Here is a 14,504-nt window from a genome sequence, read left to right as displayed (position 1 = left end):
AGGTCAGGAGATTGAGACCATCCTGACTAACGCAGTGAAACCCCATCTCTACTAAAAATCATAGTAAAAAAAAAAAATAGCCGTGGGTGGTGGCAGGCACCTGTAGTTCCAGCTGCTTGGGAGGCTGAGGCAGGAGAATGGTGTGAACCCGGGAGGCGGAGCTTGCAGTGAGCTGAGATCACACCACTGCACTCCAGCCTGGGCAACAGAGTGAGACTCTATCTCAAAAAAACAAAAGCAAAAACAAAAGAATAATAAAAAAGACTTAGAAAGAAAAAGGTACAGATTCTCCTTGACTGGATGCCTGAATAATGTGTAATTATTACTTAGATAAGCTTACATAGATAAGTTGGCTTATTTATATGTTGTCCCTGTCTATCTTACCACTTTGACTCACGCTGTTCCTTTGTGAATAATGCTATTTTTAGCCATTTGAATGCTGTCATTCATTCAGGTCCCAGCTGTTTCACCACAGCATCTGGGAAGCATCCCTAAATTGGCTCCTGTCTTCTGCATTGTTTTATCACTGGCTGCCTCGTGCATTTCTCATTATGTGAGCCAGGTTCTGGTTACATTGCGTGCTCTTCCAGAACCTTGTCTAGATTTTGCACTTCTTTGCATTCCCCACAATTCTCGGCACATGCTAGGTCAAGTGGCACAGCTGACTTTATTGCCAGGCAGAACAGGGTGTGCATTCCAGTTCATTCAACTACTGACTTGACATGTAATTTCTAACAAGTCAGTTAATCCTTCTAAGCTTCAGTTTCCTCAACTGTAAAATGAAGATATTAATCTGCCTTGCAGAGCTTGTATAAGGAATGGAGGTGGTACATGTAGAGCACTCACCTTGTGTATAGCAGGTGTTCAATAAATGTTAGGTATTATTATTACTATTGATCCAATGAACTGATGCTTGTGCATGTGATGTACTATAGAACCATAGTGTTGAGTAACTTCTGTTCTTTACAGTTATACAGCTCTGCTGAGTTTGGGAGAAGGTGGCAGCTTATCCAAGAAGGGGTTGTACCAAACAGGTTCTACTGGTAAGTCTCACTTTATCTTGTAGCACATTAAGATATGATCTAGTCAGATATGACCTAGTAAATGACCATTGGAATCTTGTTCTCACCAGTGCTCTCACATAAGGTCTGTTCTTATTGGGACATGCCCACATCCCCTCAGGGCAGGATGTGACATTAGAGTAAGAAACACTTTAAGAGAATGTTAAAAAATCTATCACAGTCTTTTTGAAAAACCCCAAATGGATTATGGAGGTTAGTGAACTGCAAGGACTTTATGAGAATTGCTTTGTTATATTTTGGTGGAACTGTGGAGAGAGACATTTAAAAAAATCTAATAGTGACTTTTTATTATTAAAAGCATTATATACACATATATCACATATTCAAATGAAGATTTTCAGTCTAGAGAAGTAGGTTTTATTTAGTCTAAAAGTAGATCTTCCTCTCATTCCTGATTTTAGATCTTGTAAGCCTTCCCCTTGTCATTTATTTATTTATTTATTTATTTATTTATTTATTTATTTAGACAGTCTCACTCTGTCGCCCAGGCTGTAGTGCAGTGGTGTGGTCTCAGCTCACTGCAACTTCCGCCTGCTGGGTTCAAACAATTCTCCTGCTTTAGTCTTCCCAGTAGCTTGGACTACAGGTGCATGTCATCATGGCTGGCTACTTTTTGGATTTTTAGTAGAGAAGGGGTTTCACCATGTTGGTTAGGCTGGTCTTGAACTCCTGACCTCAAGTGATCTGCCCACCTCGGCCTCCCAAAGTGCTGGGATTATAGGCTTGAGTCACCGTGCCTGGCCAGCCTTCTCCTTGTCATGTGGAACACGGTTGCTATTACTAGTTTCTCAATTATCTTTTTAGAAATGTTCTGTGAATTGCCAAACGTGTGTGTGGGGTGTGTGTGTGTGTGTGTGTGTGTGTGTGTAGTCTTACTTTGCTTGGGCTGCAGTAACAGAATACCATAGACTGGGTAGCTTAAACAACAGATATTTATTCTTCATTGTTCAAGGCTGGGGAGTTCAAGGTGCTGGCAGATTTGGTTCCTGCTGAAGACTCCCTTCCTGGCTTGCAGATGGCTCCCGTCTGTGTCCATACATGGTAGAAAGAGAGAGCTCTGATCTCTCTTCCTCTTTTTTTTTTTTTTTTTGCCTGCCTCAGCCTCCCCAGTAGCTGGGACTATAGGTGCCCACCACACCTGGCTAATTTTTTGTGTTTTTAGTAGAGAGGGGGTTTCACCGTGCTAGCCAGGATGATCTCACTCTCCTGACCTCATGATCCCCCAGCCTCAGCCTCCCAAAGTGCTGGGATTACAGGTGTGAGCCACCACACCTCTTCCTTTTTTTTATCAGGGCATTAATCCCATCATGAGGACCCTATCCTCATGACCTAAGTTAAACCTAATCACTTCTTAAAGACCCTATTTGCAAATACCATCACATCATTGTGGGTTAGGGTTTCAACATATGAATTTTGAGGAGACAAAAATATTCAGTCCCTAACATATATAGAGATACCCACATTTACATAAATGGTAGCTGTGCACACTGTTCTATACCTTGTTTTTTTTTTGTTTTTTTTTTTTGGCGGGGATGCAGTTTATTATGCATACATTATTATTTTTAGTTGACTACATATCATTTTGCTCTAAGACTATAGATTGGAGGTAAATCTTATGCCTAATTAATGCAAAACATAAACTATATATGTTAGTGGGATATATGTATGGGAAAAGAGAAATACGTGAAGAGAAAGAGAGAAAGGGGCAGCAAGAAGAAGAAAGGGACAAAGGAAATAGCATTCCTTTCTTTAACCACCTCAGTTCATCCCCCTAGTTAAACTAGACGTGGCTCTGTCTGTGGGAATGGGTGAGTAAAATTGAAAACAAGGAAAATATCAGAAGTTAACTTTGGCTTTTAAGTTTCCAAGGTCTTAGATTCTGGCAAAGTAAGAACAAAGCACAGAACATTCTAGTGTGATTTTGGTGTTAATATTTATCAATACCTTTGAATATACATCCTACCTCCTGCCAAAAGATGTGATTCTACCTTACCCTAATTTCTCTAATCTGCCTGTGGAAAAGACATTCAGGTTGTTTCAAGATTTTTACTACTATAAACTGTGTAACAAGGAACTAGCTCAGACAGGAGTTTAAATATCCTTTATTCATGTCATTCAGAATCACTGTGACAGTGACCTTTTAGGAGCCAATGAGCTCCCTGCAATGAGGGCAGTGAAAGTATCTCCTCTTGATTCCTCTTGAAATCACACTGCCTCTCATCAGCCTTTAGAGTTACAGGCAGAATAGATCACCAAGGTACATAATAGCTTCCCACCTCCACTCCAATTCTTACGCTTTTATATGAACTTCTAAGAGGAATGCATTTTTATCTTTCTCATTTTCAAACACTACCCTAAAACCCCTGTGGGAGTTGAAAGCCAGAGAACTACATTAGAGAAATCTCTTAAAAAGCTAGCAAAACTGCCTGAAAAAGTTAGGCCATTTGCAAACAAACTGGCTCTGAGATAATAACACAAGGACTTCTATATGGCAAGATACCACTTTTTCCCCTATCAAAACGAGACATTTGTAACTAAAGGAGGTTTTTGTTGCACAGAAGCTTATTTACCTCTCTCCCTCTGGTGCTCTTGTTCAGGATGGTGTAAGCCTTGCTTCTAAAGTTCAAATTGACATCTCCTGTCTCCAGGAACTCAACTCTGTCTCTTACTGAATCTCCTTTCTCTGGTCAGCGTTTTTTTCTCCCTCTCTTACTAATTTTGTATCGTACTCATGAGAAACCTTCATCTCTGTGTGTTTTGTCTATAAAGTATAAAGTTAGTTTATGGAAGAGAAGGTTCATGTCCTTTTCTTTCATTCTCTCCCTTTTGGGGTACATAGAAAGGCCTCAGAAAATAAGCAAATAAAGGACAGAAATAAATGAATGTTGTCCTCCTAGTTTATCCTGGAAATGCAGTTGCTGCTTTGCTAATGAAAAAGCATGAAGGACAAATCTTTTCTCAAGTCCTACTTTCAAATGACTGCAAATATCTGCTCATGGTGCCTAGATCTATAGGGTAGGAAGTAGCCATTCAGAGGACTTGGCAGAAGTTGGTTCCTACCAAAAGAAACAATGAAAAATATGGACAGGATGGGCAAGAAAAAGGAACTGAGATGAAGTGGTACATATATACAGTGTTTTCTATGTCACCAGAGGTCTTATTTATGCATTATTATAACCTGAACAGACCTCACCAGTGCTTCCACCAGTGCTAATTGCAATATTTTCTTGCCTATTCCTTGAAGAAGGAATCTTCTCTGTGAAAGCCTGATTAGCAAAGCTCTTCTAATCAAAAGCCATAAAATTATCTTTATAAAAACATTACACATTATTGTATATGAATTCTAATTGATCTGTTAAGTAAAAGAAATAAAACCTCCTTCTTTTATTTTTGAAAACAGAGACACATCTTGCCCATTCAAGTCTGAATAGTGCAACAAGCAGTACTTAAACTTAAGCTATTTAATCCTCATAACAATCTTCTGAAGTAAGCTTTTGATTATCATCATTAACAGATAGGGAACCTATGGTATAGAGAAGGTAAGTAATTTGGGTAAAGTCACACAGCTGGAAAGTGCCAAAGCCAGAATTTGAGTGAAGGCTGTCTGTCACTGAAGTCTGTGCTCTACTAAATCAACAAATGCTGTTGTCTCTGCCTCTTAGCCTTATGTTCTTGTCTGAGACTGTGAGCCCTGGAAATCTAGCCCCCTCAGACATATGAATGGTGAGAACCCAGAGTTCTTTTGACCACAGTGCCAACTGTGCTTGTCAAATGGCTCACATGGGTTCCTTAAGCTTGGTTGATTTTTCTAGAGAAGGCATGGGAACTCGTAAATTGCATAGTACCATGACTGTTGATGAAAATCTCGGTCTCTGCCCACATAGTCTGTATTTTCTAACTCTGAGCAGCTACCTTAAGCTGACAGAAAAGTTGTCAGTCAAAGCAGTATTTATTAGATTCACTTCTGGAAACCAGTTACTTCAAATTATATAGGAACTATGGGGCTATCTAGGATAATTCAGCAAAGTATAGTTAAAATAAACCTCCTTTAATCATTTCTGCTTGGAACCTGGCTATTGGGGGTGTGTATGGGACTGAGGGAGATTTCTCTAGTGTTAAATCAAATTTTTAAGTTACTATGGGTAATAACATAGAATTTCCCTAAAGAAGAAATGAAGACCAATTCATATTTTTTCCTCATCACCAAACACATTGATAATTATTTTTATTTCTGGTAGCAATGGTCATGCCACCCCTGGAAGTAATAAATAGCAATTGCGAAATAATTATGGCATGTAACAACTTATTCTTTTTTTTTTTTTTTTTTTAGTACAGACAGGGTTTCACCATGTTGGCCAGGATGGTCTCAATCTCTTGACCTTGTGATCCACCCGCCTCAGCCTCCCAAAGTGCTGGGATTACAGGCGTGAGCCACCATGCCCAGCCTGTAACAACTTATTCTTATGTTATCCCAGTGGTTTCTGATAATGTTACCAAAGCACTAGAGGTTTGGTCAAGACCCTACTGCACAAAAAGCCAGTCACTGAGACAGCAAGTATTGCCAAGGAAGAAGGCTTTAATCAGGTGCTGCAGCCAAGGAGATGGGGGCTCAGTCTCAAATCCATCTCCCTGGCTAAAAGTATGGGGTTTTCTTTTTTTTTAGCAGGAAATCAATGTAACAGGGTGTAAAACAGGAACTAGGGAGGGGCAAGGAGACATCTGGTTCATGGTCTGATGAGTTTCAGTTCTTTAATACTTTTTTTTTTTTGAGAGGCTTGAAGATCCTTTCCTGAGGAAGGAACTCAGATAAAGCAAATACAGGTTTCAAGCTTTAACAGCAGAAGGGTCAATTTCTATGTTTATCTAAAAGAACAGTGTATGGGAGTATTGAGCTGGTTTTATTAATACTACCATAGCAACCATAAATATAAAGTTCCCTCCAAGGAGTTCAGATTATTTCTAAAACTTATTTACATATATAGAACATCATGTAAGAGACAGAATAATATTACCATTAATAGAATAGGTGTCCTTTTAATTTAACTGACAGCAACAGTGGTCTTGTTCTTTCGTATGCTGGAAACCAATTATATTGGGAGGCAGTACAACCTGCAGGTCAAGGGGTTCAAGGACACTGAGGTTTAATTTCTAACTTTGCCATTTACTAAGTAAAAAAAATTCATGGGGAAGTTACATAATTTCTGTGTGACTCAGTTTTTTTCCCCCTGTAAAATAATTAATACCTACTTCATCAAATGAGATGATTCTTGTGAGTTGGTTACATGCCTTGTGCCTAAGAATCATCTTGAATGCCCACTGGCTAACAGTGTTAATATTATTCATAATAGCCACCTTTCTATCTCTATTAATTTTGTTTTTCTTTGTGTTGTCTTCATTATCAGGTTTGCTTTTCCCATTTTGTGACAGCAGTGGACACTAGCAGCTTTAGGCTTTTTTTTTTTTTTTTTTTTTTTTGACATTGTCTCATTCTGTCACCTAGGCTGGAGTGCAGTGGCGTGATCTCGGCTCACTGTAACCTCTGCCTCCTGGGATCAAGAGATTCTCCTGCCTCAGCCTCCCTGAGTATCTGGGACTACAGGCGCATGCCACCACACCTGGCTAATATTTTGTATTTTAGTAGAGACGGAGTTTCACCGTGTTGCCCAGGCTGGTCTTGAACTCCTGAGTTCAGGCAGTCCACCTGCCTCAGCCTCCCAAAGTGCTAGGATTACAGGTGTGAGCCACCGCGCCCGATCTAGGCTTACATTTTAACAGCTTGGAAATCCCATCAAGCCAGTCTGTCTCTTTTTCTCTGTTTCCAGGGATTGAATCTGAGAGGCCTGGCTTGGATCAAGGACATACAAGATGATTCATTACTCATGTAGATCAGACACATATCTACCCCGATAACTGAAATACGGTCTGCGGTTGAGACCTAATCAAACTGCATGGTTCAAGGTTGAAGGAAATGTAATTCCTAAAAAGGGAATAGAAGGACAAAAAAAAAAAAAAGATTATGCTACTGTAAGGGAAGATGGGTTTTCTTATTAGGGAAAATATATATAGATGGGAGAACTGAGTGTCATAAGGATAAAATTCTATCAGGGGATTTGTATTTGTTGAGTAACTACATTGGTGTAGCCACATGATAATCATGCTATTTGATCCTCTTAACAAGATTATATGGTAGTGGTTATTATCCCCATTTTGATGAAACAGAAAAGTGAAGTGATGTAGTTTATCCAACATAACACATAATTTGTTACAGCCAGGTTTTGAAAGATCAGCTCAAATTCAAGACTTATTCCCTTCTCATCCTCCAATAAAAGACAGGAGAAAAAACTTTAAATTCTAAAATTTTATTTTAGTTGATTTTAGTTTAGCACTTCAGTAGGTAAAAGCTAAGGTGCTGCATTTGACACTGAACAAAGAACATGGTGGTGGACGATCAGTGGCATCCAAATGCCTTAAATAAGGAAAGCTCCTGCCAAAAGCTAAATTCTCTACTCAAGGACAGTGAATGTGGTTTGTTAGGATCTGAGTCAAGTTTAGTATAAAGCAATGGAAGGCATTTCTCATTAGAAACTCTTCAGCAATCTATTAATTATGCAAAAGACAAGGCAATCTCGGGGCTGTTTCACTTAATTAAAAATAGGTTCAGCCTTATCTTATTGATTATGTTACTCTGACATACAGACAGCTGACTTGACATAGGGACAGCTGAACAGTGATACATATTTTCTGTGACTAATTCACACATGGAAAATCAAGAGTTGGCTCAGCAATGAACCTTTGTTATTTTGGAATGCCAGCTATGTTTCCGTGATGTCCCTCTGGGGCTTATATGACATCTGTATTACATAGCAGAAGGATAAATGTTTATCCTTCTGCTATACTCAGTGCATTTCAGCATGTATACCCATTCGCATTCTTCCCCACAGTTCCATGCCAGTCAATGTGAACGACTTCCCATTCTACATCTTTTTCAACAAGTCCCATTTGTTGAGCATTTACTGTGTGCCAAGACTTGTGCTAAGTCTTTTGCACATATTGTTTAAATCAGTCCTCAAATAATTTATGTGAAATAGTTTATTGATCAAGACTCTTTCTAGATACGTGATAGAAAAATGCATCCTGTTTTAAGAAGAAAAAAATTTTTAAAGAGATATTGGCTTATGGATCTGGGAAGTCAGAAGGAACTTTATTAGACTCCACTACGTCCATAGGCTTCTTGAATGCATCAGATCTTGATATCTCCCCATCACTCCACTCTCCTTTCCTCTGTTTTAGCTTCACTTGGGCAAAATTTCTCTTTGCAGTGGTCTCTAGAAGCTTCTATCTTCCCAGTTCACTCTAATGTAAAAGAAAAGTACTTCTTGCTTGTTCCAGAAAAACTCCTAGGATTAAATCTTATGGGATCTGATTAGGTAAAACGGCCATAGATAGACCTGGGGCTAGAATCAACTTTACTGAACCACATGGACAGAAAATAGGAATATGATGCCCGGGAAGAGACTAAGGTGCTTTTATCAAAAGAAGTGGGGAGGATAATGGGAAGGCATCAACAAGAGGTATCCATTATCCAGAGATGTTTCAGTCCTCTTTTTCAGATGAGAAATAAATAAGGTAAATAAATAAATAAACAAACACTATCTTATATAATTTTGCCTAATGTCTCACACTAGTAGACAATAGTAATGAAATTTAAACCCAGGTATGTCTGGCTAGAGAGCCTGCGTTATCTGCACACCATGCTATAATCTACCTCTAGGGTATCTTCATGGCCCCCACTGTGCCATGGACCAGTAAAGTGTGGCTTGAGCTTGAGCTCTCTTCTTACGTAAAACTCCTACGTTGGCAGATACTTTATCCACATCCACCGGGCCTCACTGCTAGTCCCTGAAGTGACTTTTTTTGTGTGTGTACCTGTCCTATTATCGCTGCCCCAAATTTTCTCCTCTAACCTTGAGTATCAAGGCTGACACAAAAGAGGCAGCTTCATAAACTTTTGCTGACATACCTGTCCATGATCAGAAAACACTCCAGAATATAAAATAGCCTCTCTCTCTCTCCGATTCTGACTCATATCATTACCAGTCATTCTCAAGGCCTTGTTGAATATTGCCGCCAAGTCAACTTCAGATTTTTATCCCTCTTATTGTGGTTTGATAGTTTGGTTTATATGCACGAGGTTGCCATGGCCATTTCTCTTCTTCCTTCATATATACCAGTCATTCAGCACAGCACCCCCAAGACTTCTATAAGCCACCTACACCAAAGAGGTTTAGAGAATGTGGCGCCAGATGGCTGTAACTCTTTCCTCTTCCCACCCTGCAGTGAATTTAGTGGATTCAGTAACAAGAGACTGAGGCTCTGCATTTTTCCTTCTCCAGGTTCTGCAAACTGGAAATGGGATGAAGTCTAATAAGGTTACAAAAATCGGGGAGAAAGAGCTTAGAACTCTGTTAGATAAAAATGACCAGATATACCGATAATATATTAGGAAGGGGGTATGGCTTTTTTTTTTTTTTTCTCCAAGATACTCTACCTCATCTGTTACTCGAAGCTATGAAGCAGGTCACTGTCTACAGAAAACTTCGAAATGAATACCATCACTTACTTTCAATTTTATGTTGAGATTGCAGTGGAATATCTTACCATTTAGAATCAGCTTTTTAAAAATAGGCTTCCATATTTCCTTATTCCTCATATCGCAGCCTGACCACTTTCGGGTCATATTTATCTCTGCTCTCTTACCTCTTCTTAAATATGTGGATTTCCAAGTTGCATCAGTTCGTCCCTCATAATATTATCCCTGCCCACTTCCTCTCCCATTCTCCTTTAGCATTACCCTGGTTTAGCTCCACCACCATACCCTACCGAGAAATAATGAAAAAGCCTCTCCATTCATCTTCCTATATCACTGCCTAAGGACTCCCGTGTCTACCCAATCAAATATTTGTCTCATTCCTCATTGTTTGCAACATAAATTGAAGAGGAAGAATCTAACTAGGTTCTTGCTAATGTGGGCTCGAATGTCCTTTTTCTGACCTACTACCCACTCCAGTTCTGTATGCTAAATTCCAGGAGGCCAGGTAAGTAATAGTAAGCACTAGTAAGTCTATGGATCTGTCGATACTTCTTACATCTGTCCTTATTTATTTTAGCAATGATTAATTTTTAGCACCTATTATGAGCCAGGACAGTTTTAGTCTTTGAATACAAAGGTGCTGTCTGAGGATTTTTGTTATTATTAGGATCACAGTGGATCTTTATGGCCTTATACCAAAGCCCACCTCTGCCATGGAGCCTTCTTTGGTTCTTCCTGCTTTGGGGGGCAAAATAAATCTCTTTCTTCTCTGAATTTAAATGTGATGATGTCACAGATAAAATGTAATATATCATACCATGTACTGGATTGCAGGTCTATATATGTGATTGGTAGGAAAAGCACGGATTTAGGATGAACATATTCAGGTGTAAATTTTCAGCTTTACTATTAACTAACTAGGTGATTCCAAGAAACAATTTCACCTGCCCAAGCTTCAATTTCCTGCTACGAAGTCTTGATTTTAGAATTAAAAATGACATATTATCATTATTACCATTAAGTAACTTAGCACTTAGTGTGTTCTCCATATATATTTCTTTATTGTCTTCTTTTCATTTCCTTCTAGAAGATAAGTTTTTTAAGGTTCAAGACTCTGCCATTAGCATATTTCTATCTTGTGTACTACAGTAAATAGAGCAGCAGAAACTTGTGCATACACACATACAGGGTACTAAAACTCATCAGATTTACACATGCTTGTATGTGCACACATATAAATCCATCAACACACAGACTGAAATATCTTGAGTAGACCTCATTAGTTAAATTAGAGAGCCATAATAGGTAACCTCTGTATTTCCCTGTAGCATGAAAATGCCAGAATTCTAAATCACTGAAGTATATATTGAAGGAAGGAAAATTTTAGATCCATGAAAGTCACACTTTTCTATGCACTAGGTTATTTATTAACTCCTTAGGCTGTCCTATGGAGTAATCAGATCCCTGTAACCAGAGAAATTCAAGCAAAACCAGAAAGACCCATCCTAGACTGCTCTCACAGTGTGAGCCTGTCCTTTACTGCTGATGTTGACAGGTCATGATACATTTCAGAATATGGAGTTCAGGAGAAGAGCTCAGAAAGCCCTTTTCTTTGAGAATGAACTTTATTCACTCTTCTTTTACACTTTCCCTTATTCTCCCAGGCAGTCTCTCCTGATTCTGAGCCCCTGCCCTCTCAGTAGAATCTTGTATGGTTTGGATAAGGAGCAGGGAGAGGTGGCAGAGAATCTTCCCTGAGATCCCTTCCCAAGGTCTGTACTGAGGCATTTCTAGTGCCTGCACTATTCGTGCTAGCTAAGAAAATTTTTATTACCTTGAGAGGCGTGGTATTTCTTCTTCTTTTTTTTTTTTTATTGTTGATGATCTCCACATGAATGCTGTTTGCTAACCCTTTTGCACCTCCTCAACATTTTTTTTTTCTTGTTACTGTTACTCCGCTCTGTCACCAGGCTAGAGTGCAGTGGCGCAATCTCAGCTCACTGAAAGCTCCACCACCCAGGTTCACGCCATTCTCCTGCCTCAGCCTCCTGAGTAGCTGGGACCACAGGCGCCCACCACCATGCCCGGCTAATTTTTTGTATTTTTAGTAGAGACAGGGTTTCACCATGTTAGCCAGGATGGTCTCGATCTCCTGACCTTGTGATCTGCCCACCTCGGCCTCCCAAAGTGCTGGGATTACAGGCGTGAGCCACTGCACCAGGCCCCTCCTCCACTTCTCAATCTTTTCCTGTGATTATCAAGTTTTCCCTTCAAATTAAGATAAATTTCCCCTGCTGCAGTGTGAGCCCATCACTTTTCATGTGACCTTCATTCACTAATGGCCATCATTGATTCCTGTCATCCTTATCTTGATGATGCCTGTCCCCACAGACTGCAGCTTCTCTATCTTTGAACAATAGAGATTCAGTCACTTCTCGAGACTTCACTAAGAATTATTATGATGGCAGAATGCGAGTGATTGCCATGAATGAGGGTAAGAGGGAAAAAATATCCTCATAATTGTGTCTTCTTAATTTAGAATTTTATTAGAAGGAATTGACTTGGCCCTAGTGATCACACCTCACTTAGCTTTCAAATTAAGGGCCTCTAGGTTTGCATCCTATCTTTGTATGGTTATCCTTGTTCATTCAATCATCGACTTTGAATGTTGCCTTTAGTCCATAGGAGATGGTGTTTAATGTGTAAAAATGAGAGTTCTGGAGTCAGAGTACCTTTGGCAGAATCCTGTTTTCAAGGGGCCTGACATTGAGCTCTTTAATTAACTTCTTTAACCATTACAGTATTCATCAGTAAAATGGTCCTCATAAGAGTGTCTTCCTCGTATACTCATTGTAAGGATTAAAATGAGATCATTCAGGTTGGTTACATATATGATGAGTAAATGCTAACTGCTACTAAAAAGAGGAATAGGGAAGAGTTGGGTATTAATGTGTTTCTGAAATGTGGCAATCTCATTTTGATTCGATTGAATAATTTATATTTTCAATGGGAATTTTTAATGTGTGCATGTATTTTACTTCTTTGTTGCCCAGAATCAGGAACCATGGATAGAAAATCAGCCGAAGGTTTTATTTGTAGCTTCTCAATTTTTTTTTTTTTTTTTTTTTTTTTTTTTGAGATGGAGTCTTGCTCTGTCACCCAGGCTGGAGTGCAGTGGCATGATCTCCGCTCACTGCAAGCTCCACCTCCCGGGTTCACGCCATTCTCCTGCCTCAGCCTCCTGAGTAGCTAGGCCTACAGGCACCTGCCACCACGCCCGGCTAATTTTTTTGTATTTTTAGTAGAGATGGGGTTTCACCGTGTTAGCCAGGATGGTCTTGATCTCCTGATCTCATGATCCACCCTCCTCAGCCTCCCAAAGTGCTGAGATTACAGACATGAGCCACCGCGCCCGGCCCTGTAGCTTCTCAATTTTATATTATCCAACTCATTTAATTAATATCAATGGAGTGATTTTACAAGCCAAATTCTGTCCACAAAGATGTAGGAAACACAGTCCCTTCTACAAAGGGGCTTGCAGCTGCTTAGGTAGGACTGCAAAGAGAATGCCATACGGAAGGATATTTCCCCTGCATCGCTACTGCTCAGTGACTTTGCAGCCAAGCAGGTTTGGGACCTGAGGTCACAGGCGGGCAGTCTCAAGTAAAACTGGGCATGGAATTGGGAAGAGAAGAACAAGGACAAACTAGAACCTGTCGTGACATCTGCATCTGCCTCTCACTACCTCTAACTAAAATGTGTCTTGGAAGGAATTGAATGCCGCTCCTTTCCTGACTTCCAAATATCATATTTCCTTTTGGCGAATTCTAATATGAAATCACACAGAGACTCTGAGAAATATAGTTCAGGCAGAAGTAAATCACAGTCTACCCTTTGAAAACTTGTCACCTGTGCAGGTGTTTTGAAACCATGTATAACTCCCAAATAAAAACAAAAGCAAAATTATGCTTCTACCTAGCATGATGGCATTTCTGCTCCTCCATAACTTAAATGTGATAAATAACTTCCCTCAAAATGAGAAGTTGGGTATGCCACATTACGTATATTTGGGTAATATTCCTCCTCTCGTTGAATCATGCTTCCCCTTTCTATATCCTGAAAGCAAAATACTGAGATGTAGGATTAATCAATATAATCAATATTGACATATGTTTTGCAGAGAATATAGGTAAATGTGGGAGAAGAAGACAAAAGGAAAGGATTCTTACACACACACACATACACACACACACACACACACACACACACACACGTAAGAAGAAATTGACCACAGAGCGGAGACAGCAAAGTCCCTAGAACAGTGGTGGCGAGTACTGTGTATCATAAAGTCTAAATATTCATCAAATGAAGATGAATTATTATTTTATGTATCAGCAAAAAAAAAATGCTGCCGATTACATTAAGTATATCTAAGATATATTGTGAGTTTCATTCCACAAAGAAGTGAATGTTGCAATATTCTTGCATCTCAGGGAATAGGGAGGCCTGAGGAGAGGGAGAGAGATGGGGGCATCTGTGATCTGTGGAGTCATCAGAACACACATGCCATTTATCAATTAAGTTCACAGTCTTACATGATTGTTGTTTGTAGCACTCCAAAACAATCACAATAGTCACATCAAAGATCGCTGATCACACATCACCGTAGCAGGTGTTATAATAGTGAAAAAGTATGAAATATTGCAAAAATTATACCAAAATGTGGCATGGAGATATGAAATGAGCACGTACTTTTGGAAAAATGGCACTGATAGAATTGCTGCATGAAGAGTTGCCACAAACCTTCAATTTGTAAAAACAAACAAACAAAC

At 39.5% G+C, this 14,504-nt stretch overlaps 1 protein-coding gene across 5 annotated transcripts in view; it reads left to right on the top strand.

Annotated features, from left to right (window-relative positions):
- Positions 1-14,504, top strand: part of SORCS1 (sortilin related VPS10 domain containing receptor 1) — a 590,775-nt gene that overhangs the window by 402,210 nt on the left and 174,061 nt on the right. For all 5 annotated transcript variants that reach the window (XM_025396369.1, XM_025396367.1, XM_025396364.1 and 2 more), the window contains exon 5: positions 970-1,043. In XM_025396369.1, the coding sequence (XP_025252154.1) occupies positions 970-1,043 (74 nt within the window). The remainder of the gene's footprint in view (positions 1-969; positions 1,044-14,504) is intronic.

The sequence above is a fragment of the Theropithecus gelada genome, chromosome 9 (genome assembly GCF_003255815.1).
Source record: "Theropithecus gelada isolate Dixy chromosome 9, Tgel_1.0, whole genome shotgun sequence".
Taxonomy (NCBI): domain Eukaryota; kingdom Metazoa; phylum Chordata; class Mammalia; order Primates; family Cercopithecidae; genus Theropithecus; species Theropithecus gelada.
This window is presented reverse-complemented; position numbering and strand designations above follow the sequence as displayed.